General features: G+C 36.8%; 1 protein-coding gene across 7 annotated transcripts in view; it reads left to right on the top strand.

Annotated features, from left to right (window-relative positions):
* The window catches only part of HDAC9 (histone deacetylase 9), a 927,480-nt gene that overhangs the window by 523,881 nt on the left and 390,862 nt on the right, over positions 1-12,737 (top strand). For 4 of the 7 annotated variants that reach the window (XR_007150219.1, XR_007150220.1, XM_047849221.1 and 1 more), the window contains exons 8-9: positions 4,400-4,531; positions 7,914-8,029. Coding sequence is in view for 5 of the 7 variants with exons in the window: in XM_047849221.1 (XP_047705177.1) it covers positions 4,400-4,531; positions 7,914-8,029 (248 nt within the window). In the remaining 2 variants the exon portion in view is untranslated. The remainder of the gene's footprint in view (positions 1-4,399; positions 4,532-7,913; positions 8,030-12,737) is intronic. The other 3 variants (XM_047849225.1, XM_047849224.1, XM_047849223.1) reach the window with 1 other exon arrangement.

The following is a 12,737-nucleotide window of genomic DNA, read 5'->3' on the forward strand; positions in this document are numbered from 1 at the left end:
CTTTGGATTCTAAGTCTCCCTCTCTCTCTGCCCCTCCCCAACTGGTGGTCTCTCTCTCTCTCTCTCTCTCTCTCTCTCTCTGTCTCAAAAAAAATAAACTATAAAAAAACAAAACAAAAAAAACTAAAAACTATGTCCTCAGCTGATAAAGATAAAAATATCACAATGCTTCAAGTAGTATCCTACCAAAAATTGAGAATTACATCTTTCTACATGAAGTTGACTTGTTTTGCTTTCTGTAGAAATACGAGTGATATTAAAAATGTTTTGAAATAAATTTCTAAGTATAAAAATATACTGAACACTTGATTATTTTCAAGTGATGTATAGTACTCCCTGAGTTCTTTTTTTTTAATTTTTTTTTTCAACGTTTATTTATTTTTGGGACAGAGAGAGACAAAGCATGAATGGGGGAGGGGCAGAGAGAGAGGGAGACACAGAATCGGAAACAGACTCCAGGCTCTGAGCCATCAGCCCAGAGCCTGACGCGGGGCTCGAACTCACGGACCGCGAGATCGTGACCTGGCTGAAGTCGGACGCTTAACCGACTGCGCCACCCAGGCGCTAAGTGATGTATAGTACTCCCTGATTTCTAATGATCTTTTCTTACTCTTCCACATCCTCTTTGAGAATGTCTAACAGATAGTATTATCTCCTTTGATCATCGCAGTGTAGCATAGTCATTAACAACTGCCATTTACAGATTCTTACCCCAGGGTTTCTCACACTTGGCAGTATAGACATTTGAGTCCAGATAACTCTTCGTTCTGGGATCTGTCCTGTACATTGTAGGATGTTTAGCAGCATCTCTGGCTTCCACCCACTAGATTCCCAACAGCTATACTCCATAATGACCATCAAAAACATCTCCACACATTACCAATTGTCCCATGGTGTTAACATCTTCCCTGACTGAGAAGCACTGGTTTATCCTTTACTGAGCATGATTTAATTTAATTCTACAAAAACTTGGCAGAGTACGTGGGACTTGGTTAATCAAAGTCTTGGTAGGAAACAGAACGTTCACAATATTGGTCATAGACTTTTATGAAAGGAGTACTTTACAACTGCTTAGGGATGTTGAGGCACCCAGAAAATAGCAGCAAGAAACGATTCCCACCCCTAGGGTTGAAAAAGCAAGGAGAGGAAATAATGTTTCTGGAGTGCTGGGAAAGCTGGAACCATGGAGCAGAAGCCTCTCGAGGGAGATGAAATCAGAAAGAAACAAAACTCTAGCCAGTGATGCAACACTGAGGCAGAGAGAGCAGAGGATACCCTGGCCCCTCCCTCCTCCTTAATCCTTTATCACTAACCAGTCCTACCCATAGATGAACCCAAAGGAAATAAAACCAGCAAAGGTCTAGAGTGAGGCAACCCCAGTACTCAGCCTTATGGGCTCAGACAAAGATGTAAAATGGAGTCTATTGGGGCACATGGAAGGGAAAAAAAAACTGTCCCCATTTTAACATGAAAAACTGAGGTTTAAAGATACAAAGTAATTCACCCAAAGCCAAGGTACTCCATGCCCTACTAGTAATCTATAGCTGATTTGCATAAATGAACTGACATTCAGAGACTAGGAATTATTCAAGGTTATTGATTTTAGTAGCTGATAGCTACAAGACCAGAACCCAGTTCTCATTCCTAGTCTGGTGTTCACTTTTTTTGTGTCGACCTTTGAAAGAAATTTTAAAACTGTATATCCAGCCCACTCTGAAACAAACATAGGAATTAAAGCTATGTGCTGACCTGACAAATCATTTTCTTTTCCCTGAAAAGCTTACGGAATTCTAGGTTTCATGTAGAATGTTTAAATGGCATATGCTGTTTTTCCAAGCTTTTTGGCACATTTTAGTCTTGATTGCAGAAACTCGGCCCCAACTGGTGCAGTGTGTTAGGAGAGAGAAGGGGGCTGGACTGAAAATCAGGAGAGTGGGGACCCAGTTCTGACTGGGTCATTCTTGCCATCCTTGGCAGTAGTAGCAGTAATGAAAGTTCCATAAACCTTTCCTTCCCTTGCATTCATCTAGATCTTCACAGTTATTTTCAGGTATCTAATCAGGTGGCCATAGCTCTAAAATAAAGGAAGTATTAGATTTTTATGTTTCAGAAATGAAGAGCCAGGCTCAGAGAGTACTAGAGTCTTACTGAATATCCCATAGCTGGGAAGTGGACTTCACCTCTTCTCACTGAAAACATAGTGCATTTCCTACTCCATCCCTTAAAGTGATTAATCAATTGATAGTCTTCCCCTGGAGAGCCAGTCAATCGGTAGCATTTTATACTTAGATTTCATCATCAAGGCATGTCTAGATCAAAGTCTGAGAATCTGTAATTTTTTGTCTTCAGGTTATAAGCAAGGCCACAGTGGAAAGCAATAAGAGTTACTACATAGAGATTCCTCATTTCTTCCTTTCTAGGTTTCAGATGAATATATTTATTAACTTACAGCTTTTTAGAGACAACAATTGGTGTTTTAAAGGAATTTAAAAATAAACATGTACAGGGAAACATATCTAAGTGAATTAATACAGTTTTATTTTCTCCCTTTAATCCTGGTTGAATCAGATGCTAGTAATTCAAATTTAGACTTCTCCACTAAGATAAAGTGGACTGACAACTCCTGGAAGGTCTGGAAGAACCTTAATCCTTTACCCAAACTGTTTACCTTCTTTGCCTCAAGGTGGGGGCCCCAGGAAATGGTACATATCAGGGCTCCCGCACTGAGCTTCTTGTTCTCAGTCCTGCTCTCTGCCTACCCCCTTTTTCATTTTCTACTTTTGCAAAACTTTCAAGCCACCCATCTCTACCTTTTCAGGGTTTTCGGCCATAAAATCAGGTATATAACACAAAAAAAATTAACTTGTTTTATTTTCATAACTGGATATTTCTTTCAAGTTCCTATTTCACCAAGCTCATTCCAAGTAAAGCTAAAATGTAGGGGTTCTTCATCCAACGTCAAGCTGCAGAGAAGGGAAACAGAAAACAAAAAGACAAAATGAACATGCAGATATTTGAAGTCTAAACATAAAAACAAATCAATAATAAAGAGGGATAAGAAAGAAAAGATTGTTAAGTTTTACTTTGACACACTTTGCTGTCAGGCAAAAATATAAAATTCCTTCAAAGAAAACATTTCACTCACCGAAAACTCTAACTGCATGATACCATCATATCTAACGCAGATGATTAGTAATGCTTTGGGAAAAGGTTTATAATTGTTATCATGTTCATATACAAGGAAGGGTGGAGCAGAAATATTTTGGTATTTAGAAGAATAGACTTGATCTAGATTATCTAGGTACAGATCATGGTGTCATCCCTTTTTACCTCTGAGACCTTGGGCAAGTTACTTACCCTCTCTGTGTTCGTTGCCTCATTAATCTAATCAAGGTATAAATAGAATCTGTCCCATATAGATTTTTTCTCATGGTTAAACAAGTTAATATTAACAAAGTGTTTACAACAGTAGTGAACATGGGAATCACTACATGAATGTTAGTTGTCGTTGGAAACACTCTTTTCATAACTGTCATCATCAACGTCATCACCATTTTCGTTACCATCACTGACTTGTACTACATAGGGGCTCAATCCAGTGTTCCCATTCTTCTAGAGTATAATTACGTAGAAGCCTAATACATAATTACTAAATTAGAGAACATCACTACCTAGAATAGTTTAACCAAAGAAATACTAATGTATGTATACTAATGTATAATGTGCATTTGTACTTTGGAACATATAACCTAACTCAGAACTTTCAAATCTAAGGCTTGGCCACCCTTTCTTTCTATTTGATTGTATACTAAATGTGTAGAAAGTTTTATTCATAATGATTCTTCTTGGTTTGGTGTTAATATACCAAGTATATTTTCTCAGGGTATCAGGTTAGAAACTACCAACAAAGAAATATTCCAGGAATCAGAATTAGACATAAATTATATGCTACAGAGGTGTCTTCTTATTACCAGAAGTCAGGCCAGAGTCTCTAAAATCACATCAGGGTACTGTTTTTATGGTATTGCGTTTCACCCTTGGGAGAATTAAAAGAGCTGACAATGACGTATAATAAATCTTACTCTGACCCAAACATATTTAATGATTAAACCTCCCAGCAATCCCAATTCTGTCAGATAAAATAAGTAGAAAACTTTATATTTTTACTCTTTTTTCACTTCATATTTAGAGAAGTAGGAAAACATTTTGCACATTTCATAAAAATAATTACTATATTTGTCTGTTTCATTCATTTAGAGTTAATGCCTTATTTTACATGGTTGGAATTTTAATTTGAGATGAGAAGGAACCAAGAAAAGGGTGAGCCGTTTTTTATACACAGGAGCAGCTGGCTCTCTATTTTTTAATTTTTATCTATTTTCTTTGTCTCAATCCCCAGCCTCTGAGCCCAACTTGAAGGTGCGGTCCAGGTTAAAACAGAAAGTGGCAGAGAGGAGAAGCAGCCCCTTACTCAGGCGGAAGGATGGAAATGTTGTCACTTCATTCAAGAAGCGAATGTTTGAGGTGACAGGTAATTGAGGACTGGGCAGACATACACTAAAAAATGCTGGTAGGAGGAATGAAAATAAATAGTTTAGAATAAACATGGCTGTTGCATATTAAAGTTATTTTGAGGAGAAACATTTCTTGAAAGGAAATTTTATTGAAAACTCACAAGTAGTTCAGTAAACCCTGCCATGCATTCACCAACTGTGTTAAATAGGAAATGAATGAAAAACAGAACTATGTGTCAATCTAGGCGTAACTAGGGAATGCCAAAGCTCACCTTAATCTTTTCAGAAACAGGCAGTCCGTTTTAGGAATGCCAACTAGAAGAATATAACTTTTAATGAAATTTGATCAGAAATGAGCAGAGGGAGGTCCAAGAAGAACACTTCCCCCATACTCAGACATGAATGTACAAAATGCATCTGGGAAAATTAAACTATGTGGAACAGCAAAACCTTGACTTTTCAACAAATTTACAGAACTCATAAATGACTTTATGTGTTTACTAGTGAACTGGGACTTATGGCAGGAGGGGGATATATTGCCTTTTAGGAAGGGAAAGAAACTGTCATTTTCACTAGTCTCAAATGGAAGAGTTCTTATTTTTTTAGCTGCCTGGTTAGTGGTGGGGTGAACAGGTTAGGAAATTCAACCTGATGTCTTACAAAGCTTTCTAGTCCCAGTTGTACCTGGTCTGAAATTAGAGAGGACCTAGGGATATGAGAACGAAAAAGGCTAGCCAAAGTAATAGTATGGACTACTGTTTACTGAGTACCTACTTGGAGCTATGCGTTGTATCTGGTCATTTCCTTCAGTTGCATCAATAAAGAAGTGGTCATTTGCAACCATTTTTTTCCATGGTTATACCAATCTAGTCAGTTGCTATTACTCCTCTAAGATCAGATCTTATCCTTAGCAGGTAAGGATAATAATTTTTAAAAATGACTTGTCTGTATCTCCTGTGGCCATCATAATGTGTAGTTTGGGGAGACAATAGGGCAAAGGTGGTGGAGGTGAAAAATACAGAATACTAATGTGACTTGGTAGTTTGGCAGGTTATTTAGGGAAAAAAGATGTGTCATCTCCTATGCAATCCTGACAGATTAATATGTGTATCCAAATAAAGTATTATTGGAAACTTTTTCCTTGACAGATAAGACCTGTTAAATAAATAAATAGTAAAGTTTATACTTATTTTTAATATCAAATATCATCACTAATTTGGACAATTCTAAATTCGGCGCTACAGACTTTCTTTTTCAGAATGCATATTTGTACTTACGTAAATAAAAATCTTAAGTTTTTATAATAGAGGGACTTAGTGGGTTTGGGGTGTTGGGAAGTGAATCTGTTTTCATGAATGTAAAGAAGATGAAAATATCATTGTCTAATGCAAGTAGATATGAGTGATTTTTCTAATTGGAGAGAATATGCTACCTCATAACAGGAAAACCTGAAGAAACAAGAAAAACATATACATTGCTTTGCTTTTTTTGTTTGTTTTCGCTTTAGAATCTGATTCTCTAAGGTAATATTTATATAACCCAAAGTTCTTTTCTATTTACGATCTTTTCTTGATTGTAACATTTCCCCCACAGTAACTTGCCATATTGCAGCAGAGTTTTGCTCAATACCAATCTGGATAATGATTAATTCTAACTTCAAGGGGTTATGATTTGCTGGAGTTTTGCTCAAGTTTCTTTCATTCTTTTTTTTTTTTGAAATACCATATTTCTCCCTCCCTAATTTTGTGAGATAATGACTGCCCCTTTAATCTGAGGAAATAATGTGTTTTCAAAGAGAGACTTGTATGTTTTTTAGACACACATTTCTGCTCAGTGAGCTAGGACTTGTGGACACTTTGGTAGATTTTTTTAAACTAGTATGTTGTACTTATTCTAAATGTCTTTGGGGGATCTGGACTACCAGACAGATAGCTTTAGTCACCTGTACTCCTCCCCCTTCTTCTGCCAGCTTTCATGTAACTGGGATGAGCTGTGTTTGGAACTTAATACTAATTATTTTTACTATCTAGGCAGAGACTTCATAGCATCATAGCAGTTAAATTGACGTTGCTGTTCTCACATCTGTACATCTGTCTTCCCCATGACACAGGTTCAAGTGCATGCTGTTTCCAAACCTATGCCCCCTTTCCTCCCAATAATTGACATGGGAATGACTTGCCATCTCCCTCTTTTTTAAATTCCAGAGTTTTCTGCCCCTTTTCCACCAAAGCCATGTTATTTTAAAATTCTAAGCCTTGGCACATCCCCATGCCTGCGATGCCTTCTCCTCTACTCCCTTCTTCTCCATTGCCTGCGTATCATGAACCACTTCTCTTCAAGCACCAGGTGCAATATCACTTATTTTCTGAGACTTTCTCAGTGATCCCAAAAAATCAGTTGCTGCCTCCCCTTCCAGGGCTCATCCAGTACAATGTTGTAGAATCCTGTAGCGGCATTTGTTTGCTGCCTTGAGTTCTCGTGCTCATGGCAGTGATTTCTAAATAAGGAAATACTTTGGTCTGAATATCACACACAAGATATAAATAATATAGGTTTAAAATGACAAGGCAGATATAAGAAAATAACTTTTTTGTTTTTGTTTTTAAAGACAGGATATGAAAATGAGACAGTAATGAGAAAACAGTAGTCACACAAGGAAGGACAAGAATTAGGAGTCTAGGGGAGACGAAGCTCCTTGAAGTATTTTTTTAATGTGTATTTTTCTCATTAAAAGAACAGCAAAGGCGTGCCTGGGTGGCTCAGTCGGTTGAGTGACCGACTTTGGCTTAGGTCATGATCTCACAGTTCGTGAGTTCGAGCTCCACGTCGGGCTCTGTGCTGACAGCTCAGAGCCTGCAACCTGCTTCAAATTCTGTGTCTCCCTCTCTCTCTGCTCCTCCCCTGCTCATACTCTGCCTGTCTCTGTCTCTCAAAAATAAATAAATGTTAAAAAAAATTAAAAACAAAAAACAGCAAATAAGAAAGAATCAAAGATAAAGAGCAGATTAATCAAAATGTAAGCAAAATATATAGACAGAAAGGCAGTGAGAAAGATGTGTTTCAGAATTTATTCCAAAGAACTTCTTTTTTTTTTTTTTCATCAAAAACTTCTATAATGATCTCTAAGTGGATATCCTTACTTTTCTAGAAACTATTGAGTACTGGGTTGTATTTTTAACAGTGAAAACAAAGGGAGAAAAGTGGTATGAAAATTCAGAAATGTTTCAAAAGTTTCCACAGTTTTTTGTTTTTGTTTTTTTTTTAACGTACTAAAATGGTGCTTGTCATTCCCATAGGGAAGGAAAAGAGTGTTCTGTGCTGTATGTTACTTAGAGTATAACTAAAGCTCATCTTTGTATGTTTTTCATGAATCTGTTTGTGCTTCACAATGTTTTTCAGAATCCTCAGTCAGTAGCAGCTCTCCAGGGTCTGGCCCCAGCTCACCAAACAATGGGCCAACCGGTAACGTTACTGAAAATGAGACTTCAGTTTTGCCACCTACTCCTCATGCTGAGGTAAGGCTCTTTATTATTTTGGTTCTTTTAAAAATCAGATCCTTGATGAGCCTTGTAAAACAAAGTGAGATTTCTGAACTGAACTTTAAAGCCACCTGTTCTTAGTTATTTTTCTGTAGGCTTATATGGAATTGAATAAACTTGATCTTATTTACAAATTTTGGATGACAATCAGGGTTTGAAAATGTTGAAATGTAATCCTCAAAAAAACCTTTTAGTGATGCTGAGTATACACTGCCCAGCAGTTGTGCAGCTCAGTACTATCATGTTTGTTTTTATTCTGATGGGGGTAGACCCATAAATACGCAAAAACAACCTTATGAAAATCTCTCAGTAGAACAGCCTGTCAAAGTAGGTTTGTTCTCCCTGGTGAGTGATGAAAAAAAGAAGGAGTATTCCAGCTGAGGAACATAGGGCTCGACTGAGCAAACATTTACTGAGGACCTACTAAGTGCCAGCCATTTTTCCTGGGAATGGGAATATAAAGATGAATAAGATATGAACTCTGTTTTTGAAGAATGAAATATTAAAGGAAATTGATCTGAATTCATGCAGTCAACCCTAATAACATTTTTCAACACATAATTTATTGAAACCAATGATGTAAAAATAGAGGAAAATAAAATTGTGAGTCAACAAGAATTTTTCTATGTAGTTTTGGCATTAGGCTAAGCAAAGGCAACTGTCTATTAATAGCCATTCTTATGAAATAGGCTGTTTTGAGGACACTATCAATTTTTTTTAAGTTTATTTATTTATTTCAGAGGAAGAGAAATAGAGAGCACACACAAGCAAGGGAGGGGCAGAGAGAAAAGAGACGGAGAGAATCCCAAGCAGGCTCTGCACCATCAAAGCAAAACCCTAGGTGGGGCTGGAACTCATTAACCTTAAGATGTGAGATCATGATCTGAGCTGAAATCAAGAGTCTGATGCTTAACCAACTAAGCCATCCAGGCACCCCCAAAAGACCCCATCAATTGACTGAAACCCTTGATTTTTCTTTTCTGTTATTATAATTCCTCCTTACCATGAATTGCTCCATGCAGGGAAGGCTGTACAGTAACATCTCATATATAACTGTAACATGTTCTTCCCTTGTATTTTATAAGAGTCATGGTAACTGAGGGCTGAAAGAGACTGATCAAATATCAGATTCTTGGATCATGTATATTTCCTGATGTGTGATTATCAAACTTCCACTAAAACACTTATAGGGAACTCTCTTTGCTATTTCCTGAGACAACCCAGTTGATTTTGGATAGTTAGCCTGATTGATAGAAATGTCTTCAGTACATTATGCCAATATCTGTGTCTTTGTAATTTCATACACACATAACACACACACACACACACACACACACACACACACGCACACGCACCCATATACTTACCACACATTATTTATAAATTGTAAAATCAGGCTACAATATAATTGAAGGCAGAAAACCAGAGGTTATGCCTAATAAGCAAAGGATTGAAACCAGTGAAGTCACTTTTGCTCTGAGGACATTTGTATACTTCAGTTTTGAGTTTTGGTTTTTAAGGCCTCACAAAACTAAAGAGAAAGAAGGCAAAGCTCAGTACTGATCAAGGAGGATAATCTAACATGAAATATTAAGCTGGAATTTCAAAAGTCCATATCTATGCTATGTTGGTGAGCTCCTCACCCCTGCCACCAGAAGTGTCTGGATACAGGGACAGAATTTCTCCCTGAGAAGTTTTCACCAGAAGCTAGTACTTGCATGGAGTTGTATCCCAAATTTATATAACCTCAAACTGTTAATTTGGTTTAAAGTGCCCCGGATTTGTTAGGGCCCCTACGTGTCTGGAAAAGCAAATATATATCTTCTCTAGAGGAATACACCTGCATTCTAGATTTCAAAAATTTCTCTCAGTTTTCCAAGGAAAATGGGCAGAAGAGATAGAATCTCTCTTGCTTATGATTACCTGGAAGCTATCTGAAGAATAACAGTTCAGGCCTTGACATTATCTCCAGATTCTTCATCTATTCTTGTGTCTCACCATCCTGCTGTCCCTCTTTCTTTTTTTCATTTTCCTTTCTAAAATGTGATACCAGATAGAATAAGTTCTTCACATGTGTTTGTTATCATAGATATAAGTGGGATTCTTGAACTATTGGCTGAGGTATTGTATTTGTTTTAATGCATTTATATCTCAATATTGGTCAGTTTTCTGTGACCCTTTAATCACTTTCCAGGAAAAGAACAACTTGGTCACAGATATTTCTAAAAACCTTAGATTTCCATTTCCTTTAAATTTGAGGAATGTGATTCTCAGCACTAAAGGGTCTGGATTCTAAATCGGCTCTGGATGAATTTTGTGCCCTTCAAAAAAATAATGACACACTATACTACATTAAACAGCATGTATGATTCTTAGAAATTCATTGTTAGTGCTAAAAGGTGCAGAAGACCACTTATAGCATGAGAGTATTTTATTAGGTTCAGAAACAGCAGTACAATATCTTGATTGGGAAAGTATGTGCAGCGAAAGTGTATTTTACACAGATTAATGGTGTGATAAACACACAATTTAGCATGATGGTTATTTCTCTGGAGGGGGGAAGGTGGGGAGTATGGGGAGAGACATGGTTTGTTACTAACTATATATATAATATATATATGTAATATATATGTATAATGAGAGAATATATGTATATACATCCATATATATGGATATATATATATATAAAATGAAAGAATATATGTATCTTCCTCATTCCTCTAAGTATTGTGCGTGTGTGTGTGTGTGTGTATATATATATATATATATATATATATATATATATATTCATTACTTAGTACACCATAAAAGAACAACCAAAAAATATATAATTGTGAGATTGGAAGTAAATGGAAAATTTTGGTGAGATTTTCTCTTCAAACTTTTTATGACCTGTTCAATTAAATTGAGTGTCCCAAAATATGCGACCCTATATTTAAATTTCAAAATAATATACATTGAAGAATGACAATTAAAGAAATTTGTTTATACTGTCTTAATCTCTTTTATATTCCTAAAGCCTTTATTGTCACAAATATCTGTTTAGAGTGCCCTCACTTTTCAGCTACTTATAGAACGTATTCTGTTACAAACCTTTCCTTCCACCCCCACCATTAAAAAAAAAAAAAAAACAAAACAGAAGGAAATGTGATTTAATGGAGTTTGAAAGAGTAGAGGTTTTTCTTCAGGTCAGTGACAGGACATTCACCTCCAAAGCTGGAAAGACTAGTTCAAAAGCAAGCAGTGACTTACTTCATAATGAATTAATTGTGTGCCTGAACTATGATCCAAAAGGCCAGGTGGGCAGACCTTTATGCACTGATGGGTAGCCTCTCCGTGGCCCAAAACAAAAAATTCAACCCTGATGGCTAACATGTGGTTTTCTGCTGTGTTGCACTTACAGAGGTCTGTAATATAATTCATACTGAAGAGGTAAAGAGCAGAACTCAGATGGAAACTCTCCACAAATTAATATCCTAGCTGTGTTACACAAAATGCTTCCACCTACACTAGAAAAAGAGGAAAACAAATATTTTCAGCAATTCTTGATTAACAATCATTTTGGGTTTAGTATGATTTTTAAAGAAATCTTCCAAGATTAACAATAGTGTGTAATTTCATATCAATAGAAATATTTTTAAGGTATGAAAAATACACATCAACTACACTTTGAAAAGCCAAGCCGATTGCTTGGTTCACCATTTGCAAAACAGGCTGATTTTACCATCTTTGGTTAAACAGCACAGGTGAGTTTTCATTTTAAAATAGTTCAACGGTGTACATTTGAATGAACCTTTATTCTGTGACCTGTAAGTATAAAAGCATGCCACCTAATTCTTTCACAGCTCGTGTAAATGAACGGGATCTACTCTACAGGATTTACTTAGGAAACAGGAAAGTAACGCTGTATCTTGGCTGATCTTGAGGCTTAGACAAAAGGAAAATTTTTCTCTTGTAAATTCACATGTCCTGCACAATTTAGATGGAGGTTAAGACAGAAGTAGGAGGAGAATTTACTCATAAGTCCCCGCTAAGGAAACAGCACAGCCAATTCGAAAGTATGGGTCTTCCATTCGACAGGCTCCACAGGAACCTGGCTCCAAAACCGACTACTTTGTCATCATTGGTTAAGTCGCTAAACTTGCCCTGACCTCAGATTCTTTATCTAGTGAAAGGTAGTCATGCCCACTCCAACAACTTTGTTGTGAGGGATCGGTGTTAGGAAGGTGGGTAGTGAATTGTGAAGTGTGAAACGAGTTCATTTTTTGTTGTTGTTATCAGTACTGACTCCTAGTAGGGAAAACTCATTAGCATGTTTGTCTTCAAGCCAGCAAATCACATGTGAGAGTGAGTCTCCATCTGCTCTGACCACTTCTGTTCCATTTCTTCTATTTCTTGCATATGCTCACTCCTGAACTCGGCTTGTTGGAGCTACTTGTTTTACTCATTTGTAAACTTGGTTGGGGAGCTGAAACCTCAGGAGTTTCTATTTCCAGCTCTAGTCAGAAATGTCTTTACCTATCTAGTTACTTTATTGTTAATACTGTGGGCCTGCGGGTTCAAATGTTTCCATGAATATCAACACCATTATTTTAGAGTCCGTAGATTTATTTGATAGCTCTGTTAACAGTAGCCAAGCAGCTGGTTTATTTCTATTTGAACATTAGTGTCTGGCTCTGCTGTG

Source organism: Prionailurus viverrinus, chromosome A2 (assembly GCF_022837055.1).
Source record: "Prionailurus viverrinus isolate Anna chromosome A2, UM_Priviv_1.0, whole genome shotgun sequence".
In the NCBI taxonomy this organism is placed as follows: Eukaryota; Metazoa; Chordata; class Mammalia; order Carnivora; family Felidae; genus Prionailurus; species Prionailurus viverrinus.